An 18,117-nucleotide genomic window follows, 5' to 3' on the forward strand; every position below is an offset into this window, starting at 1 on the left:
TTTTCAAGCTGCACTGGCTCCCGGTGGAGTACAGGGTCAGATTTAAGGTGCTGCTTTTGACCTTTAAAGCCCTTCACGGCCTAGGACCCTCGTACCTACGGGACCGCCTCGCCTGGTATGCCCCACGGAGAGCCTCAAGGTCCATAAATAACAACACCCTAGTGGTCCCAGGCCCTAAGGAAGTTAGATTGGCTTCAACCAGAGCCAGGGCCTTTTCAGCACTGGCCCCAACTTGGTGGAACGCTCTGTCTCATGAGACCAGGGCCCTGCAGGATCTGATCTCTTTCCGCAGGGCCTGTAAGACAGAGTTGTTCCGCCTGGCCTTTGGATTGGAGCCAATTTGATTCCCTCCGCCCCCTTTTTCTTTTTTCTTTTCCTTCTCCTGCAATGAGGCTCCATTTTAATATTTTAATGTTCCATTATTTTAATGTTGTATTTTATTTTTGTTTTTAAGTTGTAATCACTCATCTTGTTTTTATTATTGCTTGTAAGCCGCTCTGAGCCCGGCCTTGGCTGGGGAGGGCGGGGTATAAATAAAAAATTATTATTATTATTATTATTATTTCAGGGGGTTGGACTAGATGGCCTTTGGGTCCCTTCCAGCCCTACAATTCTATGATTCTATAAATAGGAAAGCCAAATTTCACATTGTACCATGGAGAGGGAGTCCTGGGTGTCTGCATGTGTTGTATATAAGATAAAATCCTACCAAACAGCATAGATCTACTCTCCCCATGTGTTGGGAGATGTGGCTAATTCTGCACTTAGGTGAATTAATTTCTTCCCTAATGATGGGATGGTTCAAATTTATCTTTCTTTGCTGAAGTTTGGGGGAGATGCTTATGAGCCCATTCCAGGAAGTTCTCTAGGTCTCTCCAGCCTAAAGGTCATCAACTCTATGGCGCAATTCAGGAGGGGAGGGGAGGGGAGGGGGGGACATTTTAGCTAGATCTCCCTACACCCACTCATTTCTTCCCAATCACCGGTACCCAAATCTTCGAAAGGCAAACAGTTCTTCCTGTCTCTGGCAATCTCTCTTGTGCAATGGACATTCTCTGCTTTGAGAAATCCACGTGATCTGTAACCTGGCCTGGCCTTCCTCAATCTTTGGTATCGTTTCTACCATTCACCAATCATTATTTGTTCTTCCCAAAATGTGTTTGTTGGTGGGAAAGGCAAGATTAGACAGTTGGCTAACGGGGGGGAAAAGAGAGCAAATTCCTTTCTCGCTAGCTCAAATGCGCTTACTCGAAGCCTCTCAGAAGCATGAGAAAGATCAATATAAGCTGAGGAAATAGGTGCTGGAATAAATTCTGTATTTTATTTTAATGAGTCCGTTCCCCTTCTATTTTTCAACTATGCTATGCAGGAGATCCAGATGGTATCATGTGCAGGACCCTATAGAGGGTTTGGCCAGGACAGTCACCAATAGTTGCCTGCAGATAATAATAATAATAATAATAATAATAATAATAATAATAATAATAATAATAATAATAATAATAAATTATTTATACCCTGCCCTTCCCGGTTCAAAAATCGGGCTCAGGGCAGCTAACAAATTTAAAACACTTAATTATAAAAGCAGCATAAAATACAGTATAAAAACATGAATAACAATAAAATTCAAAAAATCACAAATCAATTAGATAATCCCCAGGGTTAGCTGGCTGAACTGGTCCTACTTGGGCCAGTGAGGAGACCAGGGGAGAATTAGCTGTGGGGTCTCAGAGTGGGTAATCTTCATAAAAGGGGAGGGGGAGGGAAGAGAAGGGAAGGGAAATAAAAGATGAGGCGGAATTCAAATTAAAGGCCAGGCGGAATAGCTCTGTCTTACAGGTCCGACGGAAGGAGGTTCAATCCTGCAGGGCCCTGGTCTCCTGGGACAGAGCATTCCACCAGGTTGGAGCCACCACTGAAAAGGCCCTGGCCCTGGTGGAGAATAGTGTGACTTCCTTACGGCCCGGGACCTCTAAACTATGGTTATTCATGGACCTTAAGGTCCTCTGTGGGGCAGACCAGGAGAGGCGGTCCCGTAAGTATGAGGGCCCTAAGCCACAAAGGGCTTTAAACACACCCTGAAACCAGAATTCTGTGTGAGCCAATGAAAAACTGAACTGCAGAGTTGGAGGGTACACCCAAGGACCATCTAGTCCACCCCGCTGTGGACCAAGGGCATAGTTCAGTGGGAGAGTATCCACTTTGCATGCAGAAGGTCCCTGAACATTGCATTTCTGGTCGGGCTAGAAAGGAGCCCAGTCTGAAACCCTGGAGAGCTGCTGCAAGCCAGAATAGATGATACTGCCCTAGGTAAAGGTAAAGAGACCCCTGACCATTAGGTCCAGTCGTGGACAACTCTGGGGTTGCAGCGCTCATCTCGCTTTACTGGCCGAGGGAGCCGGCGTACAGCTTCCGGGTCATGTGGCCAGCAGGACTAAGCCGCTTCTGGCGAACCAGAGCAGCGCACAGAAACACTGTTTACCTTCCCGCTGGAGCGATACCTATTTATCTACTTGCACTTTGACGTGCTTTCAAACTGCTAGGTTGGCAGGAGCAGGGACAGAGCAACGGGAGCTCACCCCGTCGCAGGGATTCGAACCGCCAACCTTCTGATCGGCAAGTCCTAGGCTCTGTGGTTTAACCCACAGCGCCACCCGCGTCCCTGATACTGCCCTAGGTGGGCCAATATTATGACACAGCTTCCTATGTGCATATGGTCCAGCATTCCCCCCCCCCCCATCAGCTAGCAGGCATTAGCCGCTCAGCCAGAAATGGGTCCATCAGTGGGTCAACTCACCTGTTCTCTCCATCCCTTATGAAGAAATTCCCCCTTGCAATGAATGTCTCCTCCAATGCCTGATTTAAATATGCAACTCCAACCAACTAAAAATAGGCCAAGCTTCTTACCGTGGGCGTTCGTTTCCCATTAATTAACATAGTTCTTTCCATCTCACCTCTTCCCTTGCAAATTTCCTGTTTCACGAGTTTACTGAGTTCCTTGCACCTTCCTTCTCCACACACACCCCTCCTTCCCAGGTGATTAAAATCCTCCTTTTCAAAGTTTTCAGCTTCAGGGAAACCTTTTTGCTGCATAGAGTTCTCTCTTCCTCGTTGACCTGAATTCCGTAGGGTAGGACGCCACTGAGAGCAAATTGGATGCTTTCGGGACGGCAAATGCTGAATTCAAATGGCACGGGGGCCAGGCCTTCTTTCCTTCCAGCTGCTCTGCCACCTGGGGCTAGTGCCAGGTGTTAAGTTGTGGGTGAGCATATCAGACGATACAGCTCTTGTTTATTCACAGGCCAGAACAGTACTGAACTGAAGGGTTCAGCCAGCCTGCTTAGATAAAGCTCCACTAGAACGCAACAGTAACCACTTTCTGTAACTATCCAATCACTGAACGTCACTTTCAGTCCCTTATTTGCATATGTGGACCTGAGTGAAAGCTATCTACAGTATCCCCCTGCTGGCCCAGGGTGAGAACTTCAGTACATAACACCAGGTATGGCCCAGCCTTTGGCACCACGACCCCAGAGGGACCCAATGTCTGTCAGGGACTGGCAGGGCTCTGGTGCTGAGGCAAGTGGGCTGGAGACTCAGCCAGGAGAGGGGGACAGTGATTTATGATGACACCCAGCTCTACCTCTCTTTCAAATCAGAACCAGTGAAGGCGGTGAAGGTCCTGCGTGAGTGTCTGGAGGCGGTTGGAGGATGGATGGCGGCTAACAGATTGAGGTTGAATCCTGACAAGACAGAAGTACTGTTTTTGGGGGACAGGAGGTGGGCAGGTGTGGAGGACTCCCTGGTCCTGAATTGGATATTTGTGCCCCTGAAGGACCAGGTGCGCAGCCTGGGAGTCATTCTGGACTCACAGCTCTCCAGGTCTATTCTGTGTCCAGGGCAGCTATCTATCAGCTCCATCTGGTACGCAGGCTGAGACCCTCCCTGCCCGCAGACTGTCTCACCAGAGTGGTGCATGCTCTTGTTATCTCCTGCTTGGACTACTGCAATGCGCTCTACGTGGGGCTACCTTTGAAGGTGACCCAGAAACTACAACTAATCCAGAATGCAGCAACTAGACCGGTGACTGGGAGCAGCCGCCAAGACCATATAACACTGGTCTTGAAAGACCTACACTGGCTCCCAGTACGTTTCCGAGCACAATTCAAAGTGTTGGTCCTGACCTATAAAGCCCTAAATGGCCTCAGCCCAGTATACCTGAAGGAACGTCTCCACCTCCATTGTTCTGCCCAGACACTGAGATCCAGTGCCGAGGGCCTTCTGGCGGTTCCCTCCCTGTGAGAAGCCAAGTTACAGGGAACCAGGCAGAGGGCCTTCTCAGTAGTGGCACCTGCCCTGTGGAACACCCTCCCATCAGATGTCAAGGAAATAAACAACTACCTTTTAGAAGACATCTGAAGGCAGCCCTGTTTAGGGAAGCTTTTAATGTTTAATAGACTATTGTATTTTAATATTCCATTGGAAGCCGCCCAGAGTGGCTGGAGAAAGCCAGCTAGATGGCCGGGGTATAAATAATAACCATGGTTGAATCACTGCCTCCTCGATATACAATTGGTCTTCCGGTTGGGTTTTCCCATACAGTTGATAGGGGGGGTCAGCCCTCTTTCAAGGCCAGCTGTGTTCCCAGACAATGATTCTGGATCCTGCAAACAAGGTGGGGAAATGTTGCGCAACCAATATAGAACAAATTATTTACTTCTGCAAAAAAGAAAAAGCACAGCGACACTCAAACAGAGAGAGCATATACTCTTGCGTAACTGGAATCAAGGATGCAAGTTAAACCAATTGAATTAAACCTTTCGGTGTTAAATAAGAACAAATTGCGCAACCCTAGTTTGCTTAATTCTTTCAAAGCACAGCACCGGCCTCTCTGGGGAGCGGGGCCTGGGGAGGTTCAGACTTTCTTCTACGCAAACAGACTTTGCTCTACACGAAGGCGCAGAAGCAGTCATAAAACTATCACTCAAGAATGCAGTATGCAAAGTGCGATCATCTGTGCAAAGTGCAATCATTCCAGACTGCGAAAAGTCAGCCCATCGCTTTTCTGCTATCCAGTAAGCTGCAAGGAACATCCAATCTTATAAGTGGTGCCCTCCCCGCAGTGGTGGAGGAACCCTCTCCAGCACACAGGGCAAGACAGGCCCGTACGATGTGCGCATGTGTGGCATACCGTATGGAGTGCGCGCATACAACAACCATACGGGCTGCCGCACATGTGCAGTCTGTACTAGATGCCGTACATGCACACTCTGTATGGGCTGCCACGCAAGCAGCATCCCATACAGACTCCTCATGTGTGGCATCCCATATGGACTGCGCACTCGCAGCAGCCCATACGGTCGCAGTGCGAGAGGCAGCCTGTACGGATGCCCGTATGGATGGCACACAAGATCGGCAGCCAGTATGGATGCCGTGCAAGCGGCGCCTATAAGGACTGTGTGTGCCCTCGGCTGCTCTACAGCTGGGGGGAGGCAGGGGCCATCTTGTCACACACACACACACACACCAGAGTGGCACCCAGGGTGGACCGCCCCCTCAGCCCCCCACTTCGTATGCCCCTGCCCCCCCCCAGTCCCAGTGCAAGCCTGAGGACTGCATTGCATCCTGGTGTGGGTTTTCTTATGTCACAGCTCCCACTCTTAAGCATCAGATCATAGGAAGGAGAGCCCTGGGACTGGATCAGGCCCATGTCAATAAGGTGCCTCTGAGAAGCCTACAAGCAGGGCTTCAGCGCAGTCGCCTTTTCCCATTCATGCTTCCCAGCAAGCAGCATTCAGAGCTGTACCTCTGGGCTAGTCTTTGTTGTTGTTGTTTAGTCGTTTAGTCGTGTCCATCTCTTTGAGACCCCATGGACCAGAGCACGCCAGTGTGGCAAGCATCCGGGGGACGCCACCCACATGTGTGGTGACACCCAGAGCAGGCCGCACCCCCCTTCCTCCGCCAGTGGAAACAGATCGGCACAGCCAGTAGAGCTCTGCTATTGTAGCAAGCAAATTGTCTGCTCTCTATAACCAGCGCCCGTCTGCAGTCTGGCTAGTAGCTGCAATTTCCCTCCTTGACCAGCTGGCATTACAAAGATGGATGCTGGACTTTTTTGAAGGGGACAGAGAATCGCTTTAGAGCCACAAGACTCCAAATTAATTCTCAGAGGCTTTTTTCCAAACCCTCCCCTCTGCTCGGCTTTCCAGTTGCAGACTGCAAGGCGCCACGAGAGCTGGACCACGGCTTCGTCACCTTCTCCACCCAACACAACCTGACCACGTACCAGTCGGCAATCCAGTATTCCTGCCAGCATCCATACTATGAGATGGTCCCCAACGTCACAGGTGAGAGCGGCTGCCCTGCGGTGGGGGGGGTGTCCGGTTTGCATGCTGGGTGGGCAGCAGCGACTGGACAAGGGATAAGCAGCATTCACAGAAGACCACAAAGAGCTAGTAAGATGGGCCAGGTCAAGAAATGTAGTTGGCCCAGGAGCTTGTGCTCAGGAGTTGACTTCTAAAGGCCGCTAGGACAATAAAGTATTTCAGTCTAAGATTCTAAAATTCCATTCCCCTGATTGTTTTGGTTGCTCCCTTCTGAACCTTTTCCCAACCCTATATAGTGGTGCCTCGCAAGACGAAAAGAATCCGTTCTGTGATTCTCTTCGTCTAGCGGTTTTTTCGTCTTGCAAAGCAAGCCCATTGAAGGATTAGCGGATTAGCGCTATTAGCGCTATTAGCGCTATTAGCGCTATTAGCGCTATTAGCGGCTTTTAGCGGCTTATCTTCTGATCGGATCAGCTGATAAGCGGCTTAGCAGCTTAGAAAAAGGGGGGGAGGGGGAAAAACCAGCAGGAACTCGCAAGACATTGTCGTCTTGCGAATCAAGCCCATAGGAAATTCGTTTTGCGAAGCACCTCCAAAACGGAAAACTCTTTCGTCTAGCGAGTTTTCCGTCTTGCGAGGCATTCATCTTGCGGGGCACCACTGTAATCTCCTTTGTGAGGCGAGGCAACCAGAACGCTACAAAATATTCCAAATGCGGTCGAAGTCTATAGCCAGTGATGAAGAAGACTGCTGAGGGAGGGGAGGAATAGAGATGGGCTGGAAACTGGGGTGAACCTCTGTTTGAAAAAGAAGTCTTTGCGTGCAGCCATCCCCACTAGTAGCCATTGGTAGGCTTATCTTCCGTGACAACAAGAGATGTTTTAGGAGTGCAAGGAAGCAGCCCCAGGCAACAGGCCTGCCACAGGATATTGCTAGGCAGAGGCACGGAGACAAAATCAATACTTTTGCAGCACTGCTGTCAGAAGGGGAGGCTGGAATGGCCCTGAAGGGGAAGGAATTTGATTTCCTAAGAATGCAATGCATGTCCTGCCTCTCCTCACACGAAGACCGAAGACAGGAGGAGAATTCTCAATGGTGGTTACAGTGGTTTCTTAGCCAGGGCCTGAATTCCACCGGGCAGTCACATACTTATAAGCAAACTGAATGTGAGATTAGCTTGCTGCTCAGTGGAACCGGAACCATTGTGAAAACAATTGGAAAATTGCACTGGGGATTTGAGTGTCGGTGACGACACTGGTGCTGACCAGTACATGCCCACAGAAGCCAGTTCAAAGTGAACTACTGCACCAAAATGCTGCTGGATTCCCCCTCCTAGAGCTCCTCTCAGAATAGAACATATCTACTTAACATATGGGACGCGGGTGGCGCTGTGGGTAAAACCTCAGTGCCTAGGACTTGCCGATCGTATGGTCAGCAGTTCGAATCCCCGAGGCGGGGTGAGCTCCCGTCGTTCGGTCCCAGCTCCTGCCCACCTAGCAGTTTGAAAGCATGTCAAAGTGCAAGTAGATAAATAGGTACCGCTTTATAGCGGGAAGGTAAACGGCGTTTCCGTGTGCTGCGCTGGTGCTGGCTTCCCAGCTGCAGCTTCGTCACGCTGGCCACGTGACCCGGAAGTATCTTCGGACGGCGCCGGCTCATGGCCTCTTGAGCGAGATGAGCACGCAACCCTAGAGTCGGACACGACTGGCCCGTACTGGCAGGGGTCCCTTTACTTTTACCTTTACTTAACATGCTATTAAATCCCCACCCTCTGTTTGCCAATGGCTATGAGCCACAACAGCTAGAGGACCCTCCATGTACAGGGGCACTGTACCTGCAAATATTGGATAACTTATTGCGGACAAATAGCCATCATGCTCTGCTTGCGGGCTGTGTACAAGTTGTACACAGTTTACTCAAAATCAGTCTTTGTACTTCAGTTTCTGTCACTGAGTTATGACAGTTAAACGCTTTAAACACCATACAGCTTCCTTCACCGAATAATACCTTGGTTCGTGAGCGAGGGGCACTTCTCCGCAGTTACCCGCTCTCTTAGCAATCCCACTCCTGAGGGGTTCCCAATGGCATAACAGACCCAGAGGATCTCCTCACCCCTTGTGACTGGCTTGGGATTCTTCTGTACCTAAAAGAACTCTCCCCCTCCTGGCTAGGATGAGACCCAGGAAGCCTGAATTCCCACAGGATCTGCCTCTCCCAGCTCAGACTCAGCCCTCCCAGAACACTCCTCTCTGTATACCTTCCCCAGACCCTCAACCCGGTCTCCCTATCCAAGCTGAGAGGCTTTTTCCTCTTGCTCTGGATAGTCTCCTCAGTGTGGGTGTTTAACTTAACTCACAACCAGTTCTCCCTTAGTCAAATCCTATCTTGCTCCCTATCTCTCATCTTCAATCCAGCCCTATCTCTTAACCCTTTGTTGTTGTTTAGTTGCTTAGTCATGTCCGACTCTTCGTGACCCCAGCAATCTTAATTCTGGCTAGGGATTCATCCAGCCCAGCCTTTTGCATGATGAATTCTGCATATAAGTTAAATAAGCAGGGGAACAATATACAGCCTTGTCGTACTCCTTTCCCAATTTTGAACCAATCAGTTGTTCCATATCCAGTTGTAACTGTAGCTTCTTGTCCCACATAGAGATTTCTCAGGAGACAGATGAGGTGATCAGGCACTCGACCCTTAGCCCTCTCTCTTCTCAAATCCAGCCCTATCTCTCAACCTGACCCTTAGCGCTCTCTCTTCTCAAATCCAGCCCTATCTCTCAACCTGACCCTTAGCCCTCTCTCTTCTCAAATCCAGCCCTATCTCTCAACCTGACCCTTAGCCCTCTCTCTTCTCAAATCCAGCCCTATCTCTCAACCTGACCCTTAGCGCTCTCTCTTCTCAAATCCAGCCCTATCTCTCAACCTGACCCTTAGCCCTCTCTCTTCTCAAATCCAGCCCTATCTCTCAACCTGACCCTTAGCCCTATCTCTTCTCAAATCCAGCCCTATCTCTCAACCTGACCCTTAGCCCTCTCTCTTCTCAAATCCAGCCCTATCTCTCAACCTGACCCTTAGCCCTATCTCTTCTCAAATCCAGCCCTATCTCTCAACCTGACCCTTAGCGCTCTCTCTTCTCAAATCCAGCCCTATCTCCCAACCTGACCCTTAGCCCTATCTCTTCTCAAATCCAGCCCTATCTCTCAACCTGACACTTAGCGCTCTCTCTTCTCAAATCCAGCCCTATCTCCCAACCTGACCCTTAGCCCTCTCTCTTCTCAAATCCAGCCCTATCTCTCAACCTGACCCTTAGCCCTCTCTCTTCTCAAATCCAGCCCTATCTCTCAACCTGACCCTTAGCCCTCTCTCTTCTCAAATCCAGCCCTATCTCTCAACCTGACCCTTAGCCCTCTCTCTTCTCAAATCCAGCCCTATCTCTCAACCTGACCCTTAGCGCTCTCTCTTCTCAAATCCAGCCCTATCTCTCAACCTGACCCTTAGCCCTCTCTCTTCTCACATCCAGCCCTCTCTTAACCTGACCCTTAGCCCTCTCTCTTCTCAAATCCAGCCCTATCTCTCAACCTGACCCTTAGCCCTCTCTCTTCTCAAATCCAGCCCTATCTCTCAACCTGACCCTTAGCGCTCTCTCTTCTCAAATCCAGCCCTATCTCTCAACCTGACCCTTAGCCCTCTCTCTTCTCACATCCAGCCCTCTCTTAACCTGACCCTTAGCCCTATCTCTTCTCAAATCCAGCCCTATCTCTCAACCTGACCCTTAGCCCTCTCTCTTCTCAAATCCAGCCCTATCTCTCAACCTGACCCTTAGCCCTATCTAACTCTTCTCCCTCAGAAGCGGCCCCTTTTATTCTCTCTCCCAAAGTGCTGCTCCTCCCCCTTCTGTGGCCAGCTGACTTTGTAGCCAATCAGAGAGAGGCTCCAGCATTCAGGTGGAATTTCAGGGGAGACTCTGGTCTGGCTCTGCTGTCCATCACAGATGTCTACTAGCCATGAGGGGTCTGCCCTGCATTCACGGTTGGAGGCAGCGATGCTTCTGAATCCCAGTTGGTTGCTGAATCCCAGTTGATTCTCCTTATAGACTGAAGAAAACCGGTAAGACATTACGACACCACCACCTAGTGGTATGATTCCTGTCCAGAGCTTGTGTTTTGATCTTCCCCAGGTACCTACACCTGTGATGCCAGGGGCCTATGGAGAAGTGCGGAGCTGGGAACGCACCTGCCGTCTTGTCAACCAGGTACCTAGATTGCACTGAAATGCAACCTTCATGCCAGCTGGCTTCTTTGAGCTTCTCACCCTCTGGTTTTAGATGCAAACCTTTCACACTATGCAGAGCTCCTCGTGTGGCTAAATCAGAATTGGTGGGGTGCAAGAGGGGTCTGCTTTTGGTGCAAATATGGCATATGATGCTAATTCGCGCCAGGGCAGACCATTGGTACGTTCTGCCCTGTCTAGTAGCATCGCCTCTCCAGGTTTTAGGTGGGAAACCCTGCCAGCAATAATAATAATAATAATAATAATAATAATAATAATAATAATAATAATAATAATAATAATAATAATAATAATTTATTTATACCCCGCCCATCTGGCTGGATTTCCCCAGCCACTCTGGGTGGCTTCCAACAGAACACTAAAATACAATAACCTATTAAACATTAAAAGCTTCCCTAAACAGGGCTGCCTTCAGATGTCTTCCAAAAGTTTGGTAGTTATTTTTCTCTTTGACATCTGAGGGGAGGGCGTTCCACAGGGCTGGTGCCACTACCGAGAAGGCCCTCTGCCTGGTTCCCTGTATTCCCTGTAACTTAGCTTCTCGTAGCGAGGGAACCTCCAGAAGGCCCTCGGCGCTGGACCTCAGTGTCCGGGCAGAACAGTGTCCGGCCAAGTTCCTTTTAACTGGAGAATTGGACCTGGGACCAGGTTGCATGTGCAAAGCATGTGTTCTGCCACTGGTACATGAACTCTGTTTAGAGCCATCCATGAGCTCCCCTGTCACTGGTTAAGCCAGGAGCATCTGCCCAGATTTCTCAGTTGCTGGTGTTAATTCTGGCTAGTAGAAGCTAGGATGGCAAGAGCTCAACCAGGCAGGATTGGCTGGGGAGAGCTTGTTGAGGGAGGGAGAAATCGGATTATTCCATTTGCATTTGAAGGCAAATTACCTAATTTGCTTTTTCCGAAACAATGAAGAAGCAGAGCTCGGCCGTCTTTCAAAACACACGCTTCTCCGAATTTTGCAACAGAGTTCTCCAGACAAGTTAATGGGTCCAAAAATGTATAACCTGGAGGGTGAAGTGTCCACATCAATGCAAATAAGAGTGAAAACGACATGGAAAGAAATGCATATTTTTTTTTGGGGGGGGGGAGTTGTTTTGAAAAAAGATGAGCAAAATTGCACACAAACATTAGGAGAGATTCGCACCAAAAGGCTCATGGGGACTTTTCACAAAGAAATTTGCAAATTGATGTGGAAACATGGGAGAGCCAAACTTAAGACTGGGAAAACGAGGAATTGGGAGAAATCGAATTTGTCAGGTTCCTCTGTCCCAGGTTCATACCCACCAAGATACAATGTTGAACAGGGGGACGCACATCTTTTAAAAGTGGTTTTTTTGAGCTTTCAGGGTGTTATAGTAACTGTATAGTACAAACTTCCATTCCCTGCCCCCTTTTAAAAGACTGACTGTTTTTTAAACATGCTCTTTTCTGTCTGCTTCTGGTCCTGATGGAATCCAGGCGGGCTGGCAAGTCCCAGGGAAAGTTTTCCAGAGGTCAGAGCAAGTTGGCCAAGAGCTGAGAAATCGCTGCGCTTTGCTCCTCTCTCCTTGGAACGCCAGTTGCCTGTCACCAGGAAACCCCTCTCTCTTCTCTAGCAGATCACTGGCTTCTGCACGCAGCCAGAATAAACATCCTGGCAGTGCCCTGTCCCTTTGTCATGGTTTCTGCTGCAATCCTGCACCCACTGGGACCAACCGGGGTTTTCCTTCTGGGTAAACATGCCTTGGCTTGGGCTGCGCTATTTTTAGCCTGTTTGTTTACCATGCTTTCTCCCACTTAAAAAAGAAAACCAAATACCCAAATCATTCCATCTATTTAAGAAAATGGTTCCAAAACACTTTGGGGCCGCTACTCACTTGGTTGCATAAACTTATCCCCAGTGCCAAACTACTTTAAAAATTATTATTATTATTATGAACAGTAATTTGGCAAGATAATAATGCAATAAAATTCAAAAAAAGACACAATTAATTTCACATTTATTCATAATCCAGTTAAAACTACTTAGCTGGTGTAATTCAGCAAAACTGATGAGCTTTATCCAGTGATACTGGCTTTTCAAAATCTGGTAGTCATTGACACCTCTAGTGCCCCCCCCCTGCAGCCCCCTTGCCTCTTAGCGCATCCCCCGCCCCCAGCAAGGTAATCCCTTTGAGGTCTTATCCTGATGCCCACGAAGCTTTTAAACTGCACACAGAGACACACTACACCTTTGGCCATGAGGTGGCGAAAGCAGTTGCGTGGCGAGTTCCCGCCTCCCTCCAGTGGAAATAAAGACACATGACACAGATATTTAAGCTTAATGGGCTAAATATGGCCACAACTTTATTGGTTACCGGTGATGAGCGGTATTGGCTTAGGCATTGGTCCTAACCAACAATCCGGCTTCAGCCTGTTTGCTTGAAGTCCGGGAAGGGTTAACCACCAGTAGGGGGAGTCCTGCTGATGCACATCAACTAGGAACTCCCCCGGGGTCACCGCTCGGGGGCGTGCCTTACGCCCTCACCTCCATAGGCTTTGGATAGGTCCACGCCCCCCCAGAATCCTTTATCGGACTACCCTTCAATATGCAGGGGGGGTGATGGCGCTTCCTCCCCTCTTCCATCTACAGAGCAATACCAATGCCTAACCGCCAATACCCAGAAAGTTGTGGCGATTTGCTACGAGGTAGGCAAAAAACCAAGTGACTGGTGCCAATTTGCAGGCGATTGGTGGCAGCCGCGAGCAGGAGATTGTCTGCGGCGATTGGGCAGGTGATTGGTGGCTACTGGCAGCGAGCGGGCAGACGATATTGGTGTCTCTGGCAATGCATGCGATTGGCACCGGTGGTCAGGCGGGTGAGCGATTGTCAGCAATCCCGCTCCCCTAAAGAAAGCTTAACAACTCTGGACAATCTCCCCCCATTTCCTAAATTTGGGGTCTCAAAAAACAGGGGTCGTCTTATACATGGGGGGGCGTGTTGTGCACGGGAAAATACGGTACCTTTTTCTCTCTTGAAAGGCCCATAGAGCTGGAAGTTGGGTGAGTTCTCTAGATGCCTCCAGATGCCTTTCAAGGCTCAGATGAATCCTACTGCAACCAGCTTTTGCCAAATATCTTGGGAAAGTGAACTCTTTGTGGGTGCACTGCCATGCTTTCTGTGTCTTGGGTGGGGGAATGATCTTGGGTGGTGGGGGGGAGGAAAGTGGGCAGAAGGAGCGGCGGCAACACCCATGGCTCTCGCTCAAGAAGCCACATGTGCTCCCAGGCCTAAAAACGGCCGGCGGTCCTTGATGAAGAACATAGAGGGGCAATGTTCTAATTAATTTCCCTTACTCTGCCATTTTAGCAGAGCTCCTTCCGTCAAGCTTTCTCTGTCCTTGCCAACCCTTTAATCAGTTTCCATTTTAGCAGAGCCCTAATTTTGCCTACTGACAGTTAAGCAAAACAAATAAACACACACTTAATGCATTTCAGTACTCTTGGCTGCTGTTCAATTAACTCCAGTGCGATGTAAATTAAAGTAGGAAGGCTGCCAGATGATGTCTTTGTGCTGCTGGTTCCAAAGGGTGTGGAAGGGTGGATGAAGGGAGAGAGAGGTGACAATTCTGCTATGAGGGTGTCCTACCTTGGGACGTGCAGAGATCTCTGCTGGCCATGCACCACACTCTTCAAAATGAGCTGATTTTTGTCTCCATGCAAACGTTTATTTTGATTTTCATCTAGCATAACCAGTGGTTTATCCTGGCTGGGCACCTGTGCCTTTCACAGTTGCAAGACAAGCAGATATTTCACAGGTGAAGTGTTTTTCCGTTCTGCAGCTGCCCTGAGTGAACAAAGAACTCATTGTGTCAATCTCACTTGACAGTTTCGCCCCTTGATGTGCAAGCGTTTGCAACAGACAAAGCTCCAGATCAAGCTCTTCACACTGCTCGGGTTTTGCTAAAGTGTTGCAGTGTATGCTGCTGTCAGACCGGGATCTACGGGTGGGGTTTTTTTCCGGTTAACTGAGGCAGCTTTTCAATTGCCATCCAATTTTAGCTTTCGCTTGAGAAATTCAGCGCTTGTCGTTTGCACTCATTTATGTAACTAGGGGCTCACAGATCCTATGATTTCTTGACACTATGGTTATGCCCAAATATAATGGGATTCCACTATGCTTGGGTACTAAATGGGCAATCCCAAACCCTGGTAGGCAGCCAGCGGGAGGGGTATAGCCACCTCCACATCCACAGCCCTACCAATTGTTCCAGCCAGGCCAGAAAAGGGGAGCAGAGAAAATTACCGTACTTTTCGCTCAAAAGGCACACCGGACCATAAGGCGCACCTAGTTTTTAGAGGGGGAAATCAAGGGGGGGGGAATTATTATTTTTTCCCCAGCCCCAAAGAGCAAAGAAGCCAAGACAGCAAGCAGGATCCATCCCACTGGCTGTCTTGGCTTCCTCTTTAGCCTCACGCAACCTCTCTAGCCGCGAGAGGCTGCGAGCGGCTATGGCAATTCCCCCACCTCCCGCAAAAGCCCACAGGAGCTGCACACCCTTTAAAGAGTGCGCGGCTCCTGCGGGCTTTTCTACGAGGAGGGAGAAGGGACTGACTAGCCACGTCAGTCCCTTCTCCCTCCTGGGGAAAAGCCCACAAGAGCCACGCAGAGCTTGTATACGGCTCTTGGGGGCTTTTCCTGCCTGACTCCCCCTGCATTCGCTCCATAAGACGCACATACATTTCCCCTTCCCTTTTTTTTTTGTAAAAAAATTTATTGGTTTTTCACAGTTTTTATAAACACAAACAATACACAATACAAACAAACAAACACACAAACAAACATGTATAATTTCATATCCCTTTTTCTTAAACCTTACTTCGCCGACTTCCCCATACCTCCCCTTTCTACATCCCAATTTCCAAAATTATTTCAGCAAATTCTAACACTTGGTTTTATCAAATTTTCCCTTATTCTTTTCTTTTACTTAATCTTTTACAGCTGTAGTCTCATTTTTTTCCCCTAAAACCACGACATTTTAGCATTCATTAATTTTACAATGTTTCTTAAGATAAACTTTAAATTTCTTCCAATCTTCTTCCGCCGTCTCTTTCCCCTGATCACGGATTCTGCCAGTCATTTCAGCCAGTCCCATATAGTCTATCACCTTCATCTGCCATTCTTCCAAAGTGGGTAGATCTTGGGTCTTCCAATGCTTTGCAATGAGTACTCTTGCTGCATTTCCCCTTACTTTTTAGGAGGGAAAAAGTGTGTCTTATGGAGCGAGAAATATGGTACACTTGCCTTTGCCCACTCTTGCACTGGACCAACCAAACTCCACGTCCCACTTCCCCAAATGCCCCATTTCAGGACTTTCTGATGCCTTCCTCCCACCCAGCATGTGGGCTGAATCAGTGGGGCATGCCTTGCCAGTGGGGCTCCCGGTCCTGGCAGATATGGGCAGTGCCAGGCGAATCAGAGGTCTGGCTTGCTCTCTCAGGCTATGCATGGTATGATGTTGGGATGATGCCTGGCCCTCTGACCCGCCGACCACACCGGCCTCCATCGAAATCCCGGAAGGCGTTGGCGCTCCAAAAGAATCTTTCTTCCTCCTTTCCCAAGAGACGCTGGCGACATCCGCCCGACCGGCCTGCCTTCTGTTTCGTTGCCAGCCCTGGACACCTCCGGAGAGCGGGCAACTTGTCCTGGCTGGTTAGCGACTGGCACAGCCGGCTGCCTCCCTTCACCGCGCATGCTGGTGGGGAGATCGGCCACTTGCTTTCCTGTCCCACAAAGGTATTCCGGATCTCTGAGGGTGCAATGATGGACAGCACCGGGGTGTGTGAAGGCATCATTGCCTGTAGATTATGCCATGGGTCTCCTTGAGGAAAGATTCTGTACATATCTGCATCGGGCATTTAAAGCTGCATCGTACCACTTTAAACATGGCAGGCGGTTGGGCAGGACGGCCATTTGGGTCCCCCACAATCCTGTGATTCTCTGAATTGGTCGAGAATCCTGGGAACTGCAGTTTGTTAAAGGAGCTGAGAGTTGTTCGGATGCCCCCAATCCGCGCCACAGAGCTTTGTATGAAGAGCTGGGTCAGGATGAAGGGGACCCCATGAGCAGGATTCGAACACAACTCTAGTTGAGATTCCTGTATTGCAGGGGTGACCCTCAGGGTCCCTTCCAGCATCATCATAGAATCATAGAATCCTAGAGTTGGAAGAGACCACAAGGGCCATCGAGTCCAACCCCCTGCCAAGCAGGAAACACCATCAGAGCACTCCTGACATATGGTTGTCAAGCCTCTGCTTAAAGACCTCCAAAGAAGGAGACTCCACCACCATCATCATCATCATCATCATTTATTTATACCCTACCCATCTGGCTGAGTTTCCACAGCCACTCTGGGCGGCTTCCAATCGAGTGTTAAAAACAATACAGCATTAAATATCAAAAACTTCCCTAAACAGGGCTGCCTTCAGATGTCTTTTAAAGATAAGATAGCTGCTTATTTCCTTCACATCTGAAGGGAGGGCGTTCCTTAGGGCGGGTGCCACCGCCGAGAAGGCCCTCTGTCTGGTTCCCTGTAACCTCACTTCTCGCAGGGAGGGAACCGCCAGAAGGCCCTTAGAGCTGGACCTCAGTGTCCGGGCTGAGCGATGGGGATGGAGACGCTCCTTCAGGTCTACTGGGCCGAGGCCATTTAGGGCTTTAAAGGTCAGCACCAACACTTTGAATTGTGCTCGGAAACATACTGGGAGCCAATGCAGATCTCTCAAGACCGGTGTTATGTGGTCCCAGCGGCCACTCCCAGTTAATAGCAGTTTCCCGGTCACCTTCAAAGGTAACCCCACATAGAGCACATTGCAGTAGTCCAAGCGAGAGATAACCAGAGCATGCACCACTCTGGCAAGGCAGTCCGCAGGCAGATAGGGTCTCATCCTTCATACCAGATGGAGCTGGTAGACGGCTACCCTGGACACAGAATTGACCTGCGCCTCCATGGACAGCTGTGAGTCCAGAATGACTCCCAGGCTGCGCACCTGGTCCTTCAGGGGCACAGTTGCCCCATTCAGGACCAGGGAGTCCTCCACACCCACCCACCTCCTGTCCCCCAAGAACAGTACTTCTGTCTTGTCAGGATTCAACCTCAATCTAACAAGTCTCAGCATCCACAACAGACTACAGGACCCAGGATTCCATGGAGGGCATGCAAAATGTGTGCTCTACCACTGAGACATAGACATAGGCCATAGAACATAGATGCAGGTGTCCAGCAGCAATTGAGGGTCTAATTCCAGGAATTACCAACATATATATATATCAGATATACTGTATGAAGCCCTAGTGTTTTGCCAGTGACATTTGATGGATTTCCATGTGTATATAATCTTTGCATGGTCCATTGAGCGGAGCTCTTGGCATGTTAAATTCAAAGCCTCCGGACTGAAAATTTGTAATTTCATAATTTAAAACTCTGCTGGTCAATTTGAAATTTCAATTCTTTGAATTGATACACCTGAATGCTGCCCAG

General features: G+C 49.2%; 1 protein-coding gene across 3 annotated transcripts in view; it reads left to right on the forward strand.

Moving 5' to 3' along the window:
• MASP1 (MBL associated serine protease 1) overlaps window positions 1-18,117 on the forward strand; it is a 114,082-nt gene that overhangs the window by 67,702 nt on the left and 28,263 nt on the right. For 2 of the 3 annotated variants that reach the window (XM_081190221.1, XM_081190218.1), the window contains exons 9-10: window positions 6,210-6,347; window positions 10,503-10,577. In XM_081190221.1, the coding sequence (XP_081046347.1) occupies window positions 6,210-6,347; window positions 10,503-10,577 (213 nt within the window). Of the gene's footprint in view, window positions 1-6,209; window positions 6,348-10,502; window positions 10,578-12,076; window positions 12,396-18,117 lie in introns of those variants that run through there. The other variant, XM_081190219.1, reaches the window with a different exon arrangement.

Source organism: Podarcis bocagei (genome assembly GCF_964188305.1).
Source record: "Podarcis bocagei genome assembly, chromosome: 4".
Taxonomy (NCBI): Eukaryota; Metazoa; Chordata; class Lepidosauria; order Squamata; family Lacertidae; genus Podarcis; species Podarcis bocagei.